General features: G+C 41.7%; 2 protein-coding genes across 2 annotated transcripts; one reads left to right on the top strand and one right to left on the bottom strand.

The window, feature by feature from the left end:
* Positions 1-1,657: 1,657 nt before the first annotated feature.
* Positions 1,658-15,880, bottom strand: CALR3 (calreticulin 3). Its single transcript, XM_065422368.1, has 10 exons — positions 15,806-15,880; positions 15,543-15,759; positions 13,573-13,674; positions 10,028-10,231; positions 9,146-9,240; positions 6,191-6,400; positions 5,080-5,193; positions 4,852-4,995; positions 3,045-3,137; positions 1,658-1,825 (listed from the first exon to the last, which is right to left on the bottom strand). The coding sequence occupies exons 1-10, from the start codon at positions 15,878-15,880 to the stop codon at positions 1,658-1,660; spliced, it is 1,422 nt and encodes a 473-aa protein (XP_065278440.1).
* A 178-nt stretch (positions 15,881-16,058) lies between these two features.
* C24H19orf44 (chromosome 24 C19orf44 homolog) lies at positions 16,059-25,566 on the top strand. The gene is made up of 9 exons (XM_065422367.1): positions 16,059-16,065; positions 16,205-16,401; positions 16,799-17,455; positions 17,755-18,118; positions 20,112-20,188; positions 20,591-21,083; positions 22,704-22,799; positions 22,924-23,090; positions 25,119-25,566. Exons 1-9 carry the CDS (start codon positions 16,059-16,061, stop codon positions 25,194-25,196), a joined length of 2,136 nt encoding a protein of 711 aa, XP_065278439.1. The 3' UTR covers positions 25,197-25,566.
* Positions 25,567-25,669: the final 103 nt, after the last annotated feature.

The following is a 25,669-nucleotide window of genomic DNA, read 5'->3' as shown; positions in this document are numbered from 1 at the left end:
AAACAAACAGAGGAAAAGAATAGCTCAAGATAATATTCAGCTCTATCTAGAACTTTTCATCAGTAGATTTCAAAGTACTTTATAAAGGTCAATATCATTATCCCTGTTTTACAAATGGGGAAAACTGAGGCACAGAGCAGTGACATGGCTTGCCCAAAGTTACCCACAGGCTAGTAGCAGAGCCAAGAAGAGAATCCTGCTCTATACATGAGGCAACATTGCCTTTACTTAGTCACTCCTCAGCAAACACTTGAGGACTGTTAAGGGACAATGCCAGAACCACTGGTTCCGAGGACTCTGGCTTGATTGCCAGCTGAGCCTAACATTACTGGTTTTTACCAGAAGGGTCAAAGTCTAGAAATGCAGGAGAATAAAAAGCCTATAATAGGGCTTAAAAGGGCCACTCTTCAGGAGAGGGTTCTTCAGGAGAGCTAGAACTGAGACAAAGGAACCACTTTGAAGAAGTTAGACCTGCCTAGGTTACTTCAGGCAATAGTAAGCCTTTAAGTTAGGTAGATTTGCATGTAGACTTTTTACTATTTTAAAATTCTTCTCTCTAAAAGGTTTGTTCCTTCAACAAAATAAATAAATTTTTTGCTTTAACAAAGGTGTCTCATCACTGTATATCACTGGTCACAGACTCCGAAAGGGAAGAGCTGCAGGCTGAACTAAGTTGGACCTGCAGGGGAAGAACAGTACATACACAGGGTTCTATAATCCAAGGCCTGGTCTAGGAGTAGAAGAATTGTGAAATTCCACTCCCAGAAGGCATGAGGCCTGGCATGTCTGAAGGTGCACATAGAGATACTACAAAGGGGCCAGGGAAGCAGCTAGCCCTATAACTATGACACAAGCATAATTACTATGGAAGTTCTTCAAGCCTTCTTTCTTCATTAAGACTTTGTACAATGTTATGTAGCAACATATACTTCACAGATCAGGAATGCTGTCTTTGAAAAAAGTAATTTTTGAAAAAGCTTTTGTGATGAAGAGACAAGGCAGGTGAGGTAATATTTTTGATTAGACCAACTTCTGTTGGTGAGATAGACAAGCTTTCAAGCTCTGTGTAAACTCAAAAGCTTGTCTCTCTCACCAACAGAAGTTGGTCCAATAAAAATATTGCCTCACCCCCCTTGACTCACTAATATCCTGGGACCAACATGGGTACAACACTGGATACAAATTTTGTGATGAAAGGAGAATTTCACGACACAATTTTCATGTATTTTACATTAATATTAATGATGAAAGTATAAAACAGTCTAGCGCCAAAGAGGTTGGTTACAAGACTTCTCACTGCAGAGGAACATACTGTATGCCAACAGCATCAAGAGAAATATAATGGCCCTTCTTTTAGAAATATATACCAAATCCTAACTCAAATACAAAATATGTAATTTAATATATTTTAATAAGTTTTTTTTATTGAATTATTTCAATTCCATGTTCTATTTACAGGAAACATTTTTCTTTATCTTCCTGTGCTAAAAATATATATTTAAATCCCATAAAAATGAATAGTTCTAACAAAGTTTTATTAGAGGAAGTTTTAAATATTACTTTCAATTAGTTATTAAGAATACATCTGAACCTCTATACAACAAATTAGAGAAAAGCCAAACTTTAGAGATTTCTTTGAAGTCTTTTTAAATAAGAATTAAAGCTCCTCCTTCTTCACAGTTATCCTGTTCAATTTAGTCTTTCCAGATTCTTTTTGCTTTTCTACCTTCCTGTTAAACCTTTCCCTAAAACGCTTTTCTTCTTTTGCCCTTTCCCTTTTCTTTTCTTCTTCAGTCTGTTTTATGTTCATTTTCTCTTCAGGGTCCTGAAGAAATAATGAAAAGGTCAGTTCACAGTAAATGTCATTTTGGGTCCAATTCTGCCAGCCCTCTGTCTACTGAATTTACATTGAAGTCAATCGGAGGGAGTTTGCCAATACAGGAATTGCAAGGGCCTTTATTTTTAACGGGCATCTAAACTTCCTTACAGAACCATCTTTCCAAACTACACACATAGATTATACTTTAGCAGCAAATGTTTGTTGAACTATTGGTTGTTTTCTTAAAATGGAAGATCTGCTACAAGAATACAGGGGGCCAGATTCTGTCCCTGGCCCCTATAGAGCCCTCAGCAGCAAATGGGGCTTCAACAGCCAGAGGGAAAACTGTCCCCAGGGTAGAAGTTGCATAGGGCTGACATGCTCTATGCTGTCCCCACCATGCTGGAAGTAGGAATAAACGCGTGGAGGACAGGAGGAGGAGTGGCTGTAGTGTTCAGCATTATGGCTTTTCTGGGCTGCAGAGCAACCCATTTGCAGCCATAGGGAGGCTGTTGTAAGGCTGCGCTGGCCACAGGAGGCAGCAGAATCAGGACATTTATTCCAGAAAGAACAAACCGTAAATTATTAGTAACTTAGGGCTAAAGTCTGACCTCAGTACAACCCTATAAACGTCAGTGGGATTGCAGGAGTGTACATGAAAAATCTAATTATTATTATTGTAATTATTGAATCATAGATTACGTGCCTGGCACTATTCTAGAAAAAAATATCAAAGTAAGTTCCTTGGGGCTTTAAGCAACCTTTGTGGTCTCCTGACCCTAGGCTGCTCCAAGGGCCAGAGAGGCTCCTAGCAACAACCTGTTGGAGCTACTTTATTGCCGCAGTGCAGTCTTGATTATTTGCAGCACTATGTGCTCTGTGACCCTTTCCCCAGCATACTCACTTCACCAGGGCTTCTGAGGGGGTCCACGGAAGGCAACCTTATGGCTAGGGTGACCAGATGTCCCGTTTTTAAAGGGACGGTCCCATTTTTTGGGACTTTTTCTTATATAGGTGCCTATTACCCCCCACCCCCTGTCCCGTTTTTTCGCTATCTGGTAACCCCACTTATGGCTATCTTCCACAGTATCTGAAGCAGGGGAATCCTTGCCTTGACTGGATACAGAGATTTTAGGACCCCTTTGTACTATTCCAGCCCTTTTACCTGCAAAACGGGGCCAGAATGGGCGGGGTGCCCTGGGGTGGTGAAGAGCTCATCCATTACCTTTGTTTCACCCCAGGTGTCGTCTCCAAAGTCTTCTGCATATTGTTCATCATCTGTGATCAAGAAGTTATCAAAAATTGTTCCAGCTCTCACCTGCAATGGCAAACAAAAATCACATTTTATTTATGTTCCCTGTTCATAATTTTAATCTCATTCCTTTTTATTGGTTGTTACTTAATCAGGATGATATTACTGAATATTTTCCTGTACTCAGGGCCCCATGTATTCCTCAAAGTCGCTGCAGAATTTGCTAAGGAATTCACCCTTGTTGCAGAACTATGCTCCAGAATCCAAGGCCTTGTCTTCAGTTGTTTAAACAAAATTTGTTGGTTTAGACCACAATTCTAGTTAGGGCTGTCAAGCGATTAAAAAAAAATTATTAATCGCAACTAATCACGCTGTGAAACAATAGAATACCATTTATTTTAAATATTTTTGGATATTTACTACATTTTCAAATATATTAATTTCAATTACAATACAGAATACAAAATGTACAGTACTAACTTTATATTTATTTTGATTACAAATATTTGCACTGTAAAAAACAAAAAAATTGTATTTTTCAATTCACCTCAGACAAGTACTGTAGTACAATCTCTTGTTCATGAAAGTTGAACTTACAAATGTTAAATTATGTACAAAAAAACCTGCATTCAAAAATAAGACAATGTAAAACTTTAGAGCCTACAAGTCCATTCAGTCCTACTTCTTGGTCAGCCAATCACTCAGACAAACAAGGGTGGTTATAATTTGCTGGAGATAATATTGCCTGCTTCTTGTTTACAATGTCTCCTGAAAGTGAGAACAGGCATTCACATGGCACTGTTGTAGCTGGTGTTGCAAGATATTTACGTGCCAGATGTGCTAAAGACTCATATGTCCCTTCATGCTTCAACCACCATTCCAGAGGACATGCTTCCATGCTGATGATGGGTTCTGCTTGATAACGATCCAAAGCAGTGCAGACTGATCCTGTCTTGCTGTGGGGTGGTGGGGCTAGGGGCTTCTGCCCAATGGGGAGGGGTGTCTCAGGGCTTCAGACCTGTGGGAGACGCCTGCTGGGGCTCAGGACTTCAGCAGGAGCAGGGCAGAAGCCCCAAGACCCCACTCCCCACAGGACTGAAGCCCCTAGGCCCACCACCCCACTGCAGGGCAGAATCCCTGAGTCCCGGCAGACATGTCTGGTTCTCGAATTTCTGAAGATTATCGTATGCAGCTTAGCGGGTCAATAAGTTTGGCCACCCCTGATATATTTAAAAGAATGAAGCTCTTGAATAAAAGATTGAACTGTTTTAAACAAATATTCTGATTTCTTTTACCACTACCTATAAAAAATATACAGGTTTAAAAGACATTTGTGACCAACTCTGCTCCCAGGCTAAAACCAAGTTATAAATTATTATATTTTTAAATTATTTTTAATAATTATTTATTTTTTATACAAAACTTATTGTATTGTTTTATTATGTATACTTATTTGTATTATTTTTAATACAAAACTTAATAAAACTTTTGCTTTGTGAATGTGTAAACACATGCACATACTTCATAACGGCATTTATAAAATTATAAATTGAGTAGAACTGATTATGTCCCTCATTTGTTAGTACATCTGGAGATAATTATGATTCAAACAAATGGCTAAAAATACCTATTGAAATGAGGGTATGTTAAAAACATCGGCATGATCCAACTCCCAACTAAGTAGATGATGTGTATATGCAAGGGCAGAACGCATTGTTGCATAGTTAAGGACAGGAAGTTCTTTAATTTCCAGTTTCTGTAATAATTAAAAACAACTGACCTGCCAAAGATCTAGTCCAATTATGCTAATGTTCTCATAGCTATAGATATTGAAGTCTGGTGAGTAGTTTGGGTTTTCAATCTGTGGACACGGCCAAACTCCTTTATAATTTGGGTTATCAATCTTCCTTGGTTTCCATTCACCCTGTAACAAACCACATGTTCTGAACACTGTCACCAAAAGAATAGTCAACTTGAACATGTTATACATAAATAGAATGATTTATACTCTGTATAGTGGATTCTTGATCATAGGAGGTTGCCATTCTCCGTTTGTTGCATTATCCCAATCTTCAGGTTTTTCAGCGCTAGTATCCAGAATGTATTCAGGTTCATCCCAATCCTTTAAAAATATCCAGAAGATAAAGGAAGTAAAATTATCTGGGCTTTATATTCCTACTATGAGGCAAGATGCCATATTGTTTCCCCAAACAATTCAGCTATGAAAGATTTTTTATCATATAATTTTAATAGAATAAACAGATGATCTCCTTTTCAGGAAAAGGAAACCCTCACATACTGGCCAATTCAGTAGATATAAAGGTGCTCTTTGCATAATCTGGACAAAAAGGGAAAACTATAAAATATTAAAATTTATATTTAGAACCTTGATTTACAGTTAAAGCTTGGGGTGGTCTAGTGTAGTGTTAGGCAATGCCAAATCAGAGAGTTGGGTTCAATCTCTTGTCCTGGTCATTTGTGTCCTGAATTGTTAGACGTTGGGCTTGCTGGAGGGGGCTTTTGATTAAATCCTAACCTCATTATGCATGTTTACCCAATCTGAACCTTTGAAGATTGCTCATATAAACAGGTTAACAGAGGGTTAATTGTTTTGGGCTGTAATTAACATGGTAAGGCAACTCACTGTAGGTCTAATCCAAAACACATTAAAGTCAATCTGATCCTCTCCTCATATAAGCAACCCTCATCATCTGGTCATGTAATTTTTAAAATGACAAGAAAATTTCAGTTACTAACATAGTGTATATATCTGAGGAATGGATGGGGCACTTTCTGTTAGCCTTGATAACAGGCCAACTTTGGTACAGAGATGTGCAGCAGTGGAGCTGGGTATCTCCCAGTTTAGGGTCCTTGCAAAGTACTTCTGAGTTAAATAATCATATTTCCATGACATGCAGCTGCTATGCACAGAGAACACCTTGGCCCAGAGAAGTTTCTCCAGGTTCAATTTCACTGTGTACTGGAAGTAGCTCTACCTGATTATATGAACAGTAGTAACAAATCTGGGTTCAATTATAATGAAATAATCAGATATTTCTGACATGTATGTACTTCCTCAAAAATACAGGACAGAGGAATATTCAGGAAAAAGAAACCACCTCAGGCTTGACATCATTTGGATCATCAATTTGGGGTACATCATCCCAATCCTTGGGTTTCTTTGCTGTAGGATCATTTATTTTCCTTGGTGGCAAGAAATTCCAATCATCTTCTAAGTTGCCTGATTCAATGATTTCATTATCAATTTTTACTTCATAAGTCTGATCTGGTCTTAAAATTAGTGTATATAAATGAGTGAATCCATCAACCTATAAATTTTAAAGAAAGGAAGTTAAATGTTTTCTGCTGCCATTTAGAAGTACCACTAAAACATGTAGCTTTTAGAATCAGTATTGCATCAGAATCACATTACAGCAGAAAATCCATCATAAACAGGCTCAAACAAGAAAAACTCCCAAGGACTTTTATATTGGCTAAACATGAAAAGATATTTATACAAAAAGCAATCTAATTTGCCAGCAATCTTGTACGTTTCCCCTGCTATTTTTGAATATATGTGTTTGAATAAGAGCTTTCTCCCTTTATAGCCATTTTCTCATGCTTAGACCTGCAGTAAAGACAATACTTTGTGAATGGCATCTTAAATCTTGCCTTTGAAATGACTGTTGTCATAAATTTGGCATTATGATTTGTTTGCAGGATTATGCAAGATAAAAAAGTTTAATTAAAAATCTTTGTTAAAGTCAGAAATATATCTGATCATTTGAAAAAGCAGCAAGAGAAAAAAGTAACTGAGTCTACATTTTAAATATGAAACATCTGAACTTTTTCCCCCTTTGTGAAAGTCTCTGTCTTGACTCTAAACTAAAATGGCATGAAGGGGCAGGAGGGAAAGCTTTGAACTGTTATTGGCTTACTCTTCTGTGTGGCAGTCAGAGCAGGATTGATGGAGTCCAGAGTAAGCACTGTCTATCCCGGCTTGGCCATAGGAAGCGTTATAATATAGAGAGCATAAGGTGGATAGTGATGGAAAGGGTATATAAAACAAAAAACAACCACAATCCAAAAATACCTTCCTAATTTATATCCCAGACAAAAACAAAGATGGGTTAAGGTTGAAAGTACATATCAGTAACTTATGGGTAAAAAACATTACAGGGATGTTGTAACTATACCAAAAGCAGGGCTGGCTCCAGGCACCAGCGCAGGAAGCAGGTGCTTGGGGCGGCCAATGGAAAGGGGCGGCACGTCCGGGTCTTCAGTGGCAATTCGGCGGCGGGTCCCTCAGTCCCCCTCGGAGGGAAGGACTGGCCGCCAAAGAATGAAGCGGCGCGGTAGAGCAGCCGCCGAAGTGCCGCTAATCACGGCTTTTTCCCCCCCCCCCTTTCTCTTCGCCGCTTGGGGCGTCAAAAAACCTGGAGCCGGCCCTAACCAAAAGAAAGCATTACAAATCCAGGAAATTCAGTTAAGGAATTTAAATTAGAAATTCAAACATGTTAAACTAAGAAATGCACAATATAAGGTTCTAAAGCAGAGGTGGGCAAACTACGGCCCGCGGCCCACATTTGGCCTGCGGGACCATCCTGCCCGGCCCCCAAGCTCCTGGCTCGGGAGGCTAGCCCCCGGCCCCTCCCCTGCTGTTCCTCCTCCCCTGCTGTTCCCCCTCCCCCGCAGCCTCAGCTCGCCCCGCCGCCGGGGCAATGCTCTGGGCGGCAGGGCTGTGAGCTCCTGGGGCAGCACAGCTGCAGAGCCAGGCCTGACCTGGTGCTCTGTGCTGCGTGGTGGCGGCGGCGGCTGTAGTGCCACCAGCCACCAGTGCTCCAGGCAGCGCGGTAAGGGGGCAGGGAGCAGGGGGGGTGGATAGGCGTCAGGGTGGTCGGGGGGGGGGGGGGGGGGAACAGGGAGTTTAATGGGGGCAGGAGTCCTGAGGGGGGCAGTCAGGAAGGAGAGGGGGGTTGGATGGAGCGGCAGGGGGCAGGGGTTCCGAGGGCAGTCAGGGGACAGGGAGAAGGGGTGGTTGGATGGGGCAGGGGTCCCGGGGGGGCCGTCAGGAATGAGAGGAGGGGTTGGATGGGGCGGTGGGAGTCCGGGGGTGGTCAGGGGACAGGGAGCGGGGGTGGTGGTGTGTGGATGGGGCAGGGGTCCCGGGGGGACTGTCAGGGAACAGGGGGGTTTGGAGTCCGGGGGGGGGGGCAAACACGAGGTGGGGGCCGGGCCATGACCCCCTCCCCTAACCGGCCCTCCATACAATTTACGAAACCCAATGCAGCCTTCAGGCCAAAAAGTTTGCACACCCCTGTTCTAAAGCAACCTGAAGTCTGCCCTGTAGTGATGCTATGTGTTAACCGAACAACAAGAGTAAATCATTTTAATGTTTGTAGTCCCAAATTAGATTAATTTTTTTTTTAAAGACTTTAGATTTTTTTTCCATATAAGTCATACTGTACCCCTTTCAGGAGTCTGATTTGTCCTGCATACCCCAAGTTTCACTTCACTTAAAAGCTACAGGGGGCCTGCGAAGCTAAGATACATGCTTCAGCCTCCACTGGGGCTTGGGCCGAAGAATATAATTTAGCTTTGCAGGGCTGCCTGTGGCATTGCCCTGCTTGCCACCCCCCAATGCCAGCCCTGCACTTGCAACCCCCCTAAACCCATCCTATGACCCCCCTGGGGGTGGGGGGGTCGCAATCCCCCAGGTTGCAAAACATTGATCTAGATGAGCTGATGTACCCCCTGGAAGACCTCTGTGTACTCCCTGGGGTACATGCACCCCTGGTTGAAAACCACTGATATAAGTGATGTAAGCTTGAAGGAGCATATTTTTCAAACAAAAAATAAGGTTGAATCCCTGCTTTAAATGCAAAATGGAACTCAAACTTAACTATTGAGTTGTAACTAGTGCCTCCATAATGTGTTTAATATGACATCTTTAAATTATTATTAACTTTAAAGAGGCACTCTCACTAATCTAAATGCAGCTATTAGGTGAATTTTAACATGAAATTCCTGAAATTAGTTAACAATCTTTAAAACTTTTATATTCTAGCATTTACCTTGCATCTGATTCGTTTCTTCATTGGATGAGGTTTACTCTTGTAATTTAAAATAACATGGACTTTCTTGGTTTCAGATCCACAAATATCTGGTCCTACAAAACATTTCATACTGTCTATTCTTAACTTCTTTATACATATACAGTTTGCTTATCTCATGTCTTTCTCCCCCCGCCCCCCCCCCTTTTTTTTACTGCCAATAGACAGCCCTCAATTCCACATGCCACTTGATGGATTCCCATTTTCGCTTGCATTGCTTCTCTTCCCATCTCTAGACCTGCCTCAAAATTATATTCTAATTTTACTAACCAAACATTGTTTTAGGGCTTGAGTCTCCTGCAGTCCTAATACAGGCAAAAATCATATAGAAATCCACTGCCAACTGCAGTTACCCATAGCCTATATCATATGACATATTGATAGAACTATCTGTGTGCCAGACTGGCTATTCAACTGATAAGTCTTTGGACTAAAGTTTCCTTTGAGATACACATGTCCAATTCCCAGTGACTTAATGGGAGTTACATGTGAATATATGAGGGCAAATTTTGGACCATCATTGGGATTATCAAAAGCCCTATGACTGAAATAATCTTACTGGACCTTTGGCTTAATTCTAAAAACACTCTAAACAATTTCTTAACTGATTAAGGGACACAAATGAATGTTAAATCATTTCTAATTTCAATTTGTATTTTGACAATTCGTGCTTAAAAATATCTGAACCACAGAGATGCTGAATTGCTGACCAGTCACAGGATTTTTATCTTATTAGGGAAGTCTTGTATTAAATCTTTTGCTGTACCAGTTCTAGATCTGTCTTTGAAGAACTGTGCAGCTATTGTGACAATATTTTAGCAATGCACATGTAACTAAACTCACCAAACATTATGTAATACTGTGAATCTCCACTCATATTTTTCTGATCCAAGTTTGAGGAAAAGATCTTAATATATCCACCACCACAATCTATCTTCTGCTCATGTTTTACTGTGTACTGAATGACCAGAGATTTTCCTTTATTGCTAAATGGTTTAAATCGTGATGAAATGGCATAAAATTTAGAATTTTCGCTAGTTTGTAGACCTATAAAGACATTAATATTTGCATATGGTAACACAATACTTATGTTTTGTTTTCATCTGCTATTATTAAAATCATTAATTTTAATTATATTAGAATAAGAATGCAGGACATCTCTGTAAAGGCAAATAAATTAATATTGATTCAAAAAAATCTATCAACTGGATAGGTGCAAAAACTCATGGTTCAGCTTTCTTCATTTAAATTGAAAGTAGGGGACAAATTCTCCTGTCATTTACACTGTTATAAATTCAAAGTAACTCTGTGGCACTAAACTTACTTTGGCTTTACAAATGTGTAATCAAGAGTAGAATTTAGCCTTATCATTTTCCTCACCAAACTAATGCTAGATATATTAAAATCAGCCAATTTTAAACATTGACAAAACATCACATGCAAAAAAAATGACTTAACCAGACACAGTTTTAAATGAAATCACAAAAAACAGTTAGCACCTAATATATGTGAATTAATAATTTGTGTAAAAAACAAACAGCAAAACATGTTTTTAATTTGTATCATAAGTGATCCATAAACATGAGGAAATCTTTGAGGGGATCAACAAACAGGGGGAGAAAGGTGATCCAGTGGATATAGTGTACTTGGACTTTCAGAATGCCTTTGACAAGGTCCCTCCTTCACCAAAGGCTCTTAAGCAAACTAAGTAGTCATGAGATAAGAGGGAAGATTCTCTCGTGGATCAGTACTGGTTAAAATATAAAAAATAAAGGGTAGGAAAAACAGTTTCAAATTGAAAAGTGGTAAATAGCTGGGTCCCCCAAAGATCTGAACTGGGACCAGTGCTGTTCAATGTATTCATAAGTGATCTGGAGAAAGGGACAAACAGTGAGGTGGCAAAATTTGCAGATGATACAAAATGGCTAAAGAGAGTTAGATCCAAAGCTGACTGTGAAGAATTACAGAGGATTCTCACAAAACTGGTTGACTGGGCCACAAAATGGCAGATGAAATTCAATGTTGATAAATGGAAAGTAATGCACATGGGGAAAAAATAATCCTAACTATATAGTACATACAAAATGATGGGGTCTAAATTAGCTGTTACCACTGAAGAAAGAGAGATCATGGAGTCATTGTGGATTGTTTGCTGACATCTGCTCAACATGCAGCGGCCGTCAAAAAAGCTAACAGAATATTAGGAACCATTAGAAAAGAGATAGATAGATATAAGACAGAAAATATCGTAACACCACTATATAAATCCATGGTATGCTCACATCTTGAATACTATGTGTGCAGTTCTGGTCACCCAATCTCAAAAAAGATATATTAGAATTGGAAAAAGTACAAGAATAGCAACAAAAATGCTTAGGGGTATGGAACAGCTTCCATATGAGGAGAGATTAAAAAGACTGGGACTCTTCAGTTTAGAAAAGAGATGACAAAGGAGAGATGTGATAGAGGTCTATAAAGTCACGAATGGTAAGGAAAAAGTGAATAAAGAAGTGTTATTTACCCCTTCACATAACACAAGAACCAGGGATCACCCTATTAAATTAATAGGCAACAAACAAGGAAGTACTGCTTCACACAATGCACAGTCAACCTGTGGAACTCATTGTCAGTGGATGTTGTGAAGGCCAAAACTATAACTGGGTTCAAAAAAGAATTAGATAAATTCATGGAGGATAGGTACATTAATGGCAATTAGCCAAGATGTCAGGGATACAACCCCATACTTTTGGTGTTCCTAAACCTGTGACTGCCAGACAGGGGATGTATCATTCAGTAAATTGTCCTGTTCATTCCCTCTGAAGCATGTGTCACCGGCCACTGTCAGAAAACAGGATATTGGGCTAGACGGACCCTTGTTCTGACCCAATATGGCCATTCTTATGTTTTCCTTCTATGGTACCTATCTTAGATGTTTCTGTCATTCTAGTATGTAAGCACTTTATGGATTTCACGTAAGCCTTATAATGTCTTATATGAAACTCCTCAGTTTTATTTATGAAATCTCTAAATGTGCTGAGAATGCATGTGGGTTTATATTACTTATTATTTTTATTTATTTATATTACCAGAGGACTATGAACGCTAGTCATGGACCAGGACCCCATTGTGCTAGGTGCTGTACAAACACAGAGCAAAAAAAATGGTCCATGCCCCCAAAAGCTTACTATCTAAATATAAGAGGAGAGACAACAGATGGATACAAACAGAGGAATACAAGGAAACGAGACAATATTGGTCAGCATGATAGGCAGTGGTATCAGCACACCAGCAGCCTAATCACTGTCAAGTTTTTTGTAGGCATCACAGTAAAGGAGAGTTTTGAGGAGGGTTTTTAATGTGGATAATGAGGTGGCTTTGCAGATGTTTATACAAGCACCTCCCAAGAGTGAGGGGGCACATGGGAGAAAACACAAACGTGCTTATTTAAACATTTAACAAGTGGGCAATAGAGGCTGGCATCATGGGCCAATCAGAAGTGAGAGTCAACAGCTTGATAGTGAATGAGATGATAGGTAGAGCGGATACAGAATATGCAGGACCTGGAAAGTCAAAACAAGCAACTTATATTTGATGTGACTGAGATGGGGAGCCAGTGGAGGGACGTGAAGAGATGGTTGACATGGTCAAAACAATGGGGTAATAACATTATCTTTATTGCAACTTTCTGAATGGATATGAGCAGGGCAACACTGCATTTGTTAAGGAAGTTGCCGTAATCAAGACGCAAGATGAGAGCTTAGACAAGAGTTTTAGCTGTGTGGATGTATTTTAGCTATATTATGCAGAAAAAAAACAGTAAGATTTAGCTTGGATGTGAAGACCTACAGAGAGATCCATACAGAAGATGACCTCCAGGTTAGGGGCCTGAGTGAGCGACAGACAGGATGCTATCACCATCCACAGTGGTCAAGAAAGGAGGTAGAAGGAATGGCTTGGATGAAAGATTAGGAGCTTTGCTTTAGCCATGTTGAGCTTGAGCTGATATCTAGACATCGACAAGGAGACATCAGAGAAACAGATTGATATTTTAGTCTGTACAGGAGATAAAGATGGAGTAGAGAAGTAGATCTGAGAGTCACCAGATGTAGTTGAATTTATGTTTGCAGATAAGATTACTAAAAGATAAGGTGTAAAGGGAGAAGTGAAAGAGACCAAGGGCAGGGCCCTGTGGAACCCCCGCATAAAGTTGGAAGGTGAATGAGGAGGATCATCTGAAGGACACAATGAAGAAAGAGATTAGAGAGGTAGGAAGAGAACCAGGAGAAGACAGAGTCATGGAAGCCAAAAGAGGACATTTCAAGAAGACCATGTCAATTATTAACAATGTATGCAGTCCTAATAACACATTTTAAATGAAATGCACAAACCTTTATCTCTGACTGCATCTCCATAAAACTTCCCAGCTGTTAGTCTAAATTTCCCATAATCGGATTTATATTGAGAATTCATCCATCTGTCTTGCCATTTAACTGTTAAATAATATTAAATATTAGTAATCTGATACCAATAGAAAAATTTAGGCCACTAAATGAATTAAAATGATACAGACAAGGACTTTTTCAAATTTTAAAAATCTTTCTGAAACATACTGTTATATACAAAAACTCCTCAGAAGTTTGAAAATAAAATCTGTTCCCTTACTCATTATTACCTTTTGTTATTATAGAGTAAATGAATCATAGAATTATAGGGCTGGAAGGGACCTCAAGAGGTCATCTAATCCAGTCCCCTGCACTCATGGCAGAAGAGTAATGGACTGTTCACACTCACTTTTTTTTTTTTTAAAAAAAGCATTTATTTCAGGGGAAGAAAGGTGAAACTACTTATAAAGAATTGAGTGAAATTTTTAAAGCAAAAAAAGTGGGGGCAAATTCTGATAGGCCCCCACTATCAAGGGGTAAAAGTGTCTTCAGCAACTTCTCAAAGGGCCAGAAGTGACAGATCTGGTCTCCCAGTGAAGTGGATCTGAACTGAACACCGCAGAACACCGTGAGGTGTATTTAAGACAGGAGGCTGCTTAATATGGTGGTGTGCGACACAAGTTTGCTGCCTCTAATCTGGAGCCAGTACATCCTGTGCAATAACCCCTTCCGTGTGCTGAGAAGGGCTGAACTGAGTTATCTATTTATCCAGGACCTCTCCCAGAGTCCCAGACTCTTCCCACGTCCCCTAGGAATCACTCCTTTCTAAAAACATCTCCCCAACCTGGGGTTCTCTGTTCACCCAGCAGGAATTGCACCCCCAACTCTCATGGCCTTAGAAATTCCCCACCCTGGATATCCCCTTTAATTAGGGTTGACAGGTGTCCAGTTTTTGACTGGAACACCCAGTCGAAAGGGGACCCTGGCAGCTCTTGTCAGCACTGCTGACTGGGCCGTTAAAAGTCCAGTCAGCAGTGCAAAGGCAGGCTCCCTCCCTGCCCTGGCCCCACAGAGTTCCCGGAAGTGGACAGCATGTTCCTGCGGCCCCTAGCTGCAGGGGCGATCAGGGAAGCTCTGTGCACTGCCCTCATCCCGAGTGCTGGCTCCGCACCTCCCACTGGCTTGGAATCGCGGCCAATGGGAGCTGCAGGGGTGGCACTTGAGGGCACGGGCAGCACGCACCATGCAGAGCCTCCCGCTCATCCCGTGCCTAGGAGTCAGACATGCCATCCGCTTCCAGGGGCAGCACGGAGCCAGGGCAGGCAGAGAGCCTGCCTTAGCCCCGCTGCACTGCTGACCAGGAGCCACCTGAGGTAAGCACTGCCTGGCTGGAGCCCAAACCTCAGCCCCCAGCCCTGAGCCCACTCCCGCACTCCAAATCCCTTGGCCCCAGCAGAGCCCCTTCCTGCCCCCCCAACCCTTAATCCCTGGCCCCACACCAGAGCCCACCCCTCAGCTAGATCCCTCACCCTCTCCTGCACCCCAACTCTCTGCCCCAGTCTGAAGCCCCCTCACGCACACTGAAGCCCTCATTTCTGGCCCCACACTGAAGCCCTCACCATCTCCCACACACCAACCTCCTGCCCAGCCCAGTGAAAGTGAGTGAGGGTTGGGGAGAGCAAGGGAGGGAGGGGGGATGTACTGGGGGAGGGGCCCTCACGGGTGAGGCAGGGCAGAGGTGTTCAGTTTTGTGTGATTAGAAAACTGGCAACCCGACCCTTAATCTCTCTCGGAAACGCCCTTTCCCCTCAGGACTCACATACCACAGTGACCTGGAGGGGCATCAATGGGCACTTTCCCACTGACCCTACCCCACACAGGTTCATCTCCACCTATCAACCCAACCTCTTAGTCACGCTCCCCTCTCCTCACAGGACTCTCCCCATTCCCTCTCCGATCTCCTCCCTCCTCGTCACCTCCATCCATAAACTGCTCCCGGAAATACACGAGGGCGCGGGCGGCGCTGAGCGCTGCCCAGAAAAGCAGGGCGAGGGCCAAGGGCCCCATTTCTAGACCGATCCCGCTTCCGCCGGCAGGGAAGCAGTATTCACCCGCGCAGTCCGGGAACAACTGTAACCGAACCAAACGCCGTCGCCAGCTAATCTGCCGGCGCCTGTCTGCCTGCCCTCGAACCTCACGACGGAGTCACAGTTGATTGGTCCTTGCCCTCGCGCTTCACGCCAATGCAGGCGCTAATTGGTCCAAATCCTCCCGTCAACTCAGGGGCTGTTTGGTTCGTATTCTCGCGCCTCATGCTGGAGAGGGCTCTGATTGGTTTAGAGCCGTGAAGGAGCGCGGGCGGACTATCAGGCACCTCCTGCCGGTCCGGCCCGCCCACTCCAGGACGTAATGTGTGCTGGGACTTGTAGTCTGTGCTGGCCCACACGCCTTAGCCCCGGAGAGAAGGCTTTGTGATTGGTTCTCGTTAGGCGATGAAAGGTCGTTGCTAAGGTAGAGGCGCCAGTGGGCGGGCTGGCCGCTCAGGGCCAATCAGGGGTCGGTATACCGGTGGGTTGGTGTTGCTGGGATGCCGAAGAAATAAGGGAAAGACTCGAGTCCGGCGCTGTGCCCCTGGCAGGGCCGCTGAGGGGCGCGGAGACCACCCCGTCCTCTCTAGGGCAGGGACTCAGCCCGGGGAGCCGGGAGACTCGGTGCCGCCTGGCCACCTTCTCTAGGTGCAGCCCGTTCCCCGCCGCCCCGAGGAAAGGTCCCGACGAAAGGAAAGGACTCGACCTCAGCTCTCGGGCTGGACGGGTTCCTGAGGGCGGACGGCAGGTGAGATCCGCGCTCCAGTCACGGGCTTTGCTGTGGCATCGGCCCCGGCGCTGGGTGGCCTGTGTGGTTTGCAGGGGAGGGACTGAGCGCTGGGTCGCTGTCACTTCAGTCTTGCTAGTGCGTATTAGTTGTAGAGACCCGTTGCTCTAGGTAGTGTCGTAGGTCCACATAGTAAGAGACCGGTCCCTGCCGTGGAAAGATTCCAGTTGAAATAGAGAAGACAGGCACAGGGTAGAGGAAGAAAAGACTGGTATCCCCATTTTACCCAGGGAGAATGGGAGCAGAGAAAGATGAAATGTCTTGTCTAAGGTCATGCAGGAAATCAGCCGTAGATCTCCCATGGTCCAGTAGTGCCTGATCAACAAGGGATCATCTTCCTTTTGTAATTCTTCCACAGGGACACATGGATTCTCCCCATAAAAAACTCACTAGTGCCCCTACTGACTCTTACAGTGACCTTTCTATAGGCAACACAGAAATGGGAGAAACTGACAAAAACAAAGACCTTAAAAGGGAGAGCCTCCAGGAAACTCAGTTTAGCCACATCAGATTCCTAAAGAAAAAGCAGCATGCACAAAGAAACCAGCTAAACCAGAATACTAGTGCCATGCAGGAGGGGAACAAGCATGTTGCAAAAAAAACTCTGGATACAGCCTCAAAGGTGAGGTCAAGCGCCATTCTGAGAAAGCTAGCACAGATAGAAAGCAAGATCATGACCCGAAAGGTACAGATGGATTTTTCTGATACTGAGTTGGACCTGAAGATTTCGGATGAAAATAACTTATCAGCTAGATCCAGCCTGGAGGAGAGTGCAAGAGGTACCAGGTATCTGAAGAAAAATGACACAGTCAAGGAAAATGTAACATTGAGTAAAGTCCCTTTCAAGGGGAAAAGTAGCTGCCAGACAACAAAAAACAAAGTGCCAATTAGAAAACAACTTAGTCTAGATAGTGATGAAGAGGAAATGAGACAATTACTAGGGAGCTCTTTGGAGTTTTCCAGTGAAAATGAGAACCAGAAGGATGTCACCAATTTTTCTAAACCTGATGGAAAGGTAACAACTTTACTGGGTTAAACATTGTTATTTACATTTAATGAAATTACACTTTAAAATGGCAGATCACTTTATAGAAAATTAACACACTGTAACAACTTAATTTCTAGTATTTGTAATCTACTTTTATAAGATGAGCTAATATTAATTGACATACTTATTCTATGTAGCATTCTGAATGCTTGATTATTCATTATTATCAATATAGTGTATTTTTACTTTTAGTGAAAGTAAAAATTTAGTAAACCTTTTAGTAAAGGTTGAAAATAGGTAAAGTAATGACAAATCTCTTTTCCAAGTTATTCATGAAGTCCAAGATGAAGAGTCCACCAAGAACATCTTTTCCACCCAAAAAACCGTCTGCTTCGACAAATCTATTTAGTGCTCCTTCGCTACTTAGCAAAAGTTCTCAGAAAAGAACCTCTGATAGAATTAATCCACAAACTCCCTCTCCACCAAGTAGAAATTTGCCAAGACTAACTAGTATGTCTTTTCAATCACCAACTTCAATAAAAGACAGCATTGCAGAGACCGTTTCACCTAGAACGAACCACATCAAACAAAGTCAGGTGGCCTTGTCTGAAAGGAGTGAAATCAAGTCTTTGGATGAGTTGTTTTCAAAAGCAGCAGATACAGAAGATGCAACCAGTGAAAGTTCCAATGGTGAGTTTTTCCAAGTTCATTTTACATTTCTGCTTATGTTCTGAACAGACTTGATGTAATCCATGGACACTAAAACTAAATTAGAGGTTATCATATTCAACAAACTTATCCTACAGAACTCTAGATCCTGTCAAAGGGATTGAAATTTGCTCTGGGCAATGTTTTTCTAATGTAACATAAACCTTTTCCCCCCTTCATTTTTGATTGAGTGTAGGACCTTGCTTCCTTCAGCCAATCTGATGGCATTTCTCTTTGTCTGTAACATACCTTTTGAATACTGCATCTGATCAGTTCAGAATTTCAGAGAATGTTCTCGGCACCAATGGGCAGAAATCCTATTGATTTTGGGAAATGGGGGACACATGTTGTCCCTTTCATCTGGTTAGGAGACTCAGCAGCTTCAACCACCTCTGAAATTGTCTATAGATCGAAGAACCAGTTGATGGCAGCCATTGATATCTTCCAGCATAACAATATTCCCCATCTCAGCTCTGCCCAGTCTCCTAGTTCTCTTTTAAAAATTGACATCCTAGATGACTTATCTTCTGACAGAAAGAAAAGGAATAAGAATGATAGGGAACAATGGGGTTGCACCCAGAGCCCCTGGCATGGGTGGGGGGAATGAGGAACCCTGGCACCAGGATGAATGGGGATGCACACAGAGACCTTGGCAGGTGAGGAAATGGGGGACAGTGGTATGGGGAGGGGGATGTGGGAGGCACACAGAGTGGAATAGGGGGCCTGGGTAGAAGGGGAAAATAAGGGGCCCACAGAGACCCTGGCATTGGATGGGGAAAGAATGGGAGACAGGAATGAGGGAACACACAGAGCCTCTGGCATAGTAGGAAAGAGCACACAGCATCCCTGGCATGAGAGAGATAGGATTGCAGAGTGTCCTTGAAACAGAAGGGGATGAGAGAGAGATATGGGAAGCTTGTGGGGGGAATGGAGGATTGCAAGAAGTCCCTGGTGCGTGCAACAACCTGTGTCTATAGAAGAAATAAAGTGCATGACCTCTAGCTTAATGATATGAACAAGTGAGGAAAGCTTGGTTATAACCATGTTAAAATAGATCATAGCTCACAGACGCGCCTGTGGAAACCAATGGAATCTAGCTTAAGCCTTATCTGCACTGCAGAATTAAACTGTTACTGAGCACAATTGTCAGTGACTGGTAAAGATGCAAGTCTAGACAAGCACAGTTTACAGTGCTGAACGCAGTTTGTCCATGTCTACATTTGCAGCTTCATGCTTAGCTCTGATTCAGCTCAAATAATTGCTGACAATTGCATTTAAGAAATCAGGATTATGGTTCAAGCTGCACCATCACTATGGACTGGAGTCATAACAGTGACTTACCTTGAACTTTGTTTCAGTGATATATTACTGATGGTAATACAGTAAAATTTATATTGCCTTTCATTTGAGGCTATGCAGGCACTTTACAAGCAGAAGTTATGTCTTGCAAATTCATTGCCCCATGCAGCAAAAGGGTATTATCATCTCCAGGTTAAATGGAGGAAAATAAGACACAATGAGGTTGTGACTTGTCCATACTCTTACAACAATTACAAGGTAGAGCTAAGAATAGAACCTAGGAATTCTGAGATCTAGTCCCCTGATCTAAACATCAGACCACAGTACCATTCTGACCAGTCTTATGGAACTTTTAAAAATAGCTTTTATATACCATCACTAGACATTAAACAAGAGAATCTGCATGCATTATGAGTCCAGTTGATTTAACTTTAATCCGTGCTTGAATTTTCTCTTAAAAAAATCCTCCAATTCAAGAAAATTGTATAGAAAAGACCTTAATAGGTAGGGCATGGAGGGTCTGAAGTAAACACCACTTAACACTTTCTTGGTCTGTATAAGTGAATATTTAAATCAGGAAAACAGTATTGAATGTATGGCCTTTCTTCCTTTAAAGGGACATGTAAGGTAACTTTCCTGCTCTGATACCAGGTGACCATTTGTCATTCAATTGCAGACTTCAGATTAAATATTTTGAGCATTGATGATTTGGATCCAAATATTTCTGGTGATAGAGAAGCATTAAAACAAATGGTAAGTAGTAAATCCTTATGTTATTGTATTCATGTGTTAAATGAAGATGGATGTTTTGAAGGGAACAGCTTCCATTTTACCTTCTAATAATCTGTGTAGACCTATTATATAGAAAGCAAATTGACCAGATGTACACTGTCTGAGATTATATTCACTAGGTTTTAAATGTCCTTTAGCAGATTACACATTATCTGTTAGTTACGCTTACCTTTCTTGGTAATATTTCAAGGGAATGTTACTCATTTCCTATTAAGAAAACTTAAGTCTAGTCAAAGGATGCAGCAACCAATAAGTCTAATATTTTATAAGTGATCTGTACTGTAGTACAACATTGTACAAATATAACTGAAACACTTTCCAACTTGTATTGCTGAGACCCCACTCATGGAATTTTTTTAACAGGAGACAGACATTCAAATAGCTAAAAAATCAAACAAGGACTCAGAACCAAATGTGTTTCCTGTGAATAATGACCAAACCTCCCTTAAAATGGTGAGTGTCTTAACTAGTACTAATGCTGCTTCTGACAATGATATGGAAGGGGAAATCATGACTGAAGCTGAAATCTCTGAGTTTTTAAGTGGAATTTCTACAGACTATCTTAGCGTTAGACAAGTGTTTCCTGGACCTGAGGAGAGCACTGTTAATTCAGAATATTCTGAAGACTTTGAAAAATCTCTGTCTTTACCAGTATCTGAGACTACAGACAGAAGATCCTTGTCTGAAATGTCAGTGGGGCATTCTAACAGCTCTGTGTATTCCAGAAAAGACTTTTCTCCCTCACTCTCATCACCTCAGTCTAAGAAAAAATGGCATGAGACAGTAAGCAGAGTAACTGTGAAAGAGATGGCTGTGCAGACAACTGATTCTCCATTCACCTATCACTGGTCAAAGAGTAAGTTCACAGTGATTTAAAGTTTTGGGGTTTCTAGGATTCAAGTGCTAATCCTAAATAGTTGTCTAAACTCTATTAATAGATTCCAAGTCCAAAAGGGACAACTGTGATCATATAGTCTGAGCTGTGGTATAATTTAGGGCATAGAATTTCCCCAAAATAATTCCTAGAGCAGATCATTTAGAAAAACATCCCATCTTGATTTAAACATTGCCAGTGATGGAGAATCTACCAAAACCTCTGGTAAATTGTTCCAATGGTTATGTACTCTCACTGTTAAAAATGTATGCCTTATTTCCAGTTTGAATTTGCCTAGCTATAGTTCTTAGTTCAGGTACTATATCCTGAATTAATCAAAAAGATCCTTTTTAATCTGTCACAATATTCATTCAGCCATCTGTATAAAAGATACTACCATTACCAGATAGTACAGCTCGTCACCTCCAACTGTTGCTAAAGGGCAGCAGAGGGATGGGACTGACTTCCTTGAGGGGCACTGGAACCTACACAGGCCTTAGTAAGACAATGGGGATTGGAATAATACCCAGATGATGTTCTCAAACGGGATTTTTAACAACTGAGGTATGAAACAAACATGTTGCTAAAGCGACCCTACCAATGTAGAACCCTTTACGCTGCATTTATTTCCTAGTGAAAAGCCAGGCTCCTGATTTGTTACTGCTTCTGCAGGTAGCTGTTTCCAACCCATGACTGTCCTCTTCTTTAAAAGTAAAATGCACCAGTGGCTTTTGCCATTTAGGCCCTGAACTAAAGGCTTCTAGGTCTGATTCTCCTAATATTCACTGTCTAGCTCTGAAGTTATGCATAAACTAGACTTTCTGGGGAGAGTGTGTTGGTAAATTTTTACTATTTTTTACATGTTTAGCATTGGTGTCATCACCTATTGCTTTCCTCTCCCGTTCATATCTTTCATTGTGGAGGGAGCTATTCAGAAAGATCTTACCTCAGAGTACAGATATTTGCCATTTAAGGAATTAAAGAATCAACCCAATAAACCCCTACTCTTGCTTGAAGAAAGATTCTGGGCCAGTTTTGCAATTGGCAACTATAGTTTTACCCCTAACAAAATTAGTTGGTTTGGATGGCCATTAGGAAGTGTTGTGCCAGGTGAATGGGAAGGCATGTAGCAAAGCTCGATGGTGGGACAAGTTCTTCAATTGCCACTTGTTTCCCCTTGCTACATGTTTCTGATGCCTACTTGAACAGGTAGTCTAGCTGGGGTCAAGGAGGAACCTGCCCGAGAATGGTCGAGGGTAGCTAGGGCTCTTCAGGAGGCATGAGAAGATAGAACTAGGCAGGTACATCTGAAAACAACTATTCTGCACTGAGGTGCTTGAGCACTTCCCTATGCTATTCCTAGGGTTAGAAGCTTTCTATAAAATGGTGATTTCCCACACCACGGCAAATACTGGGGTGATATCTCAAATAAGCAGCATAACCTGACCAGTGGTCTTCAGCATCTATGTTAACTGGTACAGGTCTCTGGTTAAAGCTGTGCACAAATTCTACACATACTTCTGAAAAGGAGAATGCTGCATACTTCTAGTTCTGAAATACTTTATCAGAAACATTAATGCTAAGATTCTGTCCTATACATAGAGGATGGCCCAACAATCCTTGGCCCAGCTGTAAGATGCAGTTATATTGATCCAGTACCTATTGCCAGTCATGTTGTCACCATGGATGCCCTGGAAGGTATTGTAAAAGCAAGAAGCTAATATTCATTCTGTTGTCCTTGTACTTTACTTGCTCAGGATTCACTGTTTGCAGTTCACATTACAACACTCAAAGCACTTGTTCTCTTCCCTCCTGCTTGTAGCCCTAACAGCATATAGTCCTGCAGTGTTTGCTCTGAATGACATGTTAAAACAGCACTTGATACTGACCCAGCAGTTCGTGGAGACAATCCACCATCTTCATTTATCGCTTGTGGAGTCATTGGAGAATGAGACATTTCAATATCACACACTGGCAGAAGCAAAGGAGGTAAGGAGTGTTGTCTAGAGCAGCAGTTCTCAATATGGGGAGGGAGGGTCTGAGGCCCGCTGGGGGCTGTGAGCAGGTTTCATGGGGTTGGCCAAAATAAACCAGAGAACAGGGCTGGCAGAGTTACTGTTGCTGAAGGCAGAAAGCTGAAGCCCAAGCAACATAGTAGCTTCATGAGGCCCCCTGTGGCATGGGGTTCTGGGAAATTGCCCTGCTTGCTAACACCAGCCCTGGCTTTTAATCTACTGGATATGCAGAAAAACAGTTATTGGACAGGTGAGCTGTGGAGTTTTTAATAGCATGGTGGGGGGAGAAAGAAAGAAAAGGTTAAGAACGCGTCTAGAACAGAAGACAGTTCATATCTTCTATAGACTGGGTCTAGACAAGAGCATAATGTTTATGGAAGAGATTCTCCCTTTTCCCCTGCAACAGTGTGTAACAAAGAAATAGCTGTTTCCTGTACCATTTTCCCCCATTAGATTAACAAGTAGAGTTTACTTAGCTGTTACACTATCTAGATTAGAAAAAGTTTGAATTTGTAGGAATAGTTACATTGCTTACCAAAAGCTTAACCACATTTAAGTGGCATCTGGTTATCTAGCAACTCAAAACTCAACTCTTTACCATAGATCAAGTCCTACAGTATCCATAGCATACATCTTGGAAGAACCAATTTTCTCCCACTAATTTAAGGCATGGTACTAATCCTTAACTGGCAGGCAGCCTTGACCCGTTGGATCCTGCAGAGAACTATCTGTGTCTGGCTCCTTTTGCCAGAACCCCAGCAAGCCATCTTATACATGCATATTGCAACTAAAAGTTCTGGTAAAAGACTGTTAAGATTGCAAAGTGAAGCACTCAGGTTATGAATGCCAGAATTAAGGCTACTGCTCAGTTCAGGCCATTTGTGCATAAGCATTATACTCTTTAATTATGTTTTTTCCATGAGACTCTTGCTTCATTTAGTGCACAGAATAGACAGTACTCACTGAACTTGCTAGTTTTTTTTTTTTTCTTTTTTTTTAAATCATTGAATGTGTGGTCCCAGGTTTTATTTACTGCTCACCATCCAAACCCTATACCTGAATATAAATCTTCCTTATGATCCTCTCTGCAGTGCTCACCACCCTAGTAGCTGAATGCTTTAAAACATTAATTTTTCAAAACAGCTCTGAGAGGCAAGGTGATATTTATCTTCATTTTACATAGCGGGAATGGAAACCAAAATTGTGAACTGTCCACTAATTTTGGGTGCCCAATTTACAATACCAAGAGCCTGATTTTTTTTTTTTGAGTATTTCACGTTACATTCAGTGCACATCTCCCACTGACATCACTTGTAGCTGAGTGTGCTCAGCATTCCTGTAAATCATATCCCAGCTGTCTCAAGTTAGATAAGGAACACAGTTAAACCAAGACAGGTGGTTTAAGTGACTTGCCCAAAACCACACAAGAACTCTGAAAGATAGGGCACCATTTGACTGCCTTAACCATGTGACTACCCTTTCTTTTTTGCAGTTATCTTCCTCATTCGCTACACACCTTCCACCTTGTGCAATAAATGAGGCACAGGGTCTCAAACAGCTGCATTCAGTACAGAGCACAGGCTGGACAGTGCTCAAGAAATGGAATGGGGAAGCTGTAGAAAAGTGTGTAATTAAAGGTTTTAATGCATATGCACAATGGGGTGAATTAAGGTTCCACAGGCACCCCCAATTTCAGCTCTTCCTAACTGTGGTTGCAAAGTCAAGCACTTTATAAGTGTTCCAATTGAGCTTTTAATGTACTAGATGCTATACAGATAAATAGTTCCTACTCCAAAGAACTTACATACAAACTTCTTTATCACCGCTCCCTCCGCTCACCAAACACACAAGAAAGAGGCTTCCTCTGCCACACTCCACCAGCTTGGATAGAGACCACAGTTTTGTTGCTGGTATAGAAAGGCACAAGTGTTGAGGCAAACTTATCTTATTTTCAGCTTTGATCGAGCATTTAAGTATTAACCAACCTTTTATTACTTTGCAGTACATCAAGAATCACAAATCCCCACCTATGACAATTGAGCAAGCATTAGAAGAAGTTCAGAAAATGAAAGAGCAGTAGCAGGAATTGCTTTGACCGTACCATAATGAATAACCATATTTACTTTCACAAGTGGGATTTTCAGTTGCAAGTCTCAAACTGAAATAAGATTTTCAACTGTTGTAGAAAAGGCAGATACTGAGTTAATTTTGTATGTGGTGCAAATTCATGCCATCTGTAAACTTTATCCTTATGTACATGCTGTTCAGAAACAGGAAAGTAGCCTATCACTACAGCAAATGTCTTAGTTTTAAATACCTACATGTCTTCACGGGTAAGTTAGACTTAAATGTGCTAAGTAAGAAACAGCACATTAAACCTAGCAAGCAAAGAAACAAAGGATTATATGTAGTGTTTGTTGCATTATAAATCAGAACTTGACTTGCATATTTAACAGTGATGATATGGTAAAAAAAATGCAAACCTCCGGTATTGTTCAAGCGAGGAGTCTGAAAGGGAAAGAATATCAACCATATTAAGTTAGTGCACTGCTT

The sequence above is a fragment of the Emys orbicularis genome, chromosome 24 (assembly GCF_028017835.1).
Source record: "Emys orbicularis isolate rEmyOrb1 chromosome 24, rEmyOrb1.hap1, whole genome shotgun sequence".
NCBI lineage: Eukaryota > Metazoa > Chordata > Testudines > Emydidae > Emys > Emys orbicularis.
Note: the sequence above shows the minus strand (reverse complement) of the source record. Positions and strands in the feature narration are given on the sequence as shown.

Bases quoted from the DNA above. Each gene is read 5' to 3' on its own strand.
- CALR3 (XM_065422368.1), bottom strand. From the start codon at position 15,880: ATGAGGCGCGAGAATACGAACCAAACAGCCCCTGAGTTGACGGGAGGA. The intron at 4,996-5,079 runs GTATAAATCATT...GGTTTGTTACAG, and splicing joins TCAAGAATCCACTATACAGA to GGTGAATGGAAACCAAGGAA. The intron at 3,138-4,851 runs GTCAGTTGTTTT...TTGCCATTGCAG, and splicing joins TTGGACTAGATCTTTGGCAG to GTGAGAGCTGGAACAATTTT.
- C24H19orf44 (XM_065422367.1), top strand. The intron at 17,456-17,754 runs GTAACAACTTTA...CTCTTTTCCAAG, and splicing joins TTTCTAAACCTGATGGAAAG to TTATTCATGAAGTCCAAGAT. The intron at 20,189-20,590 runs GTAAGTAGTAAA...TTTTTTTAACAG, and splicing joins GAGAAGCATTAAAACAAATG to GAGACAGACATTCAAATAGC.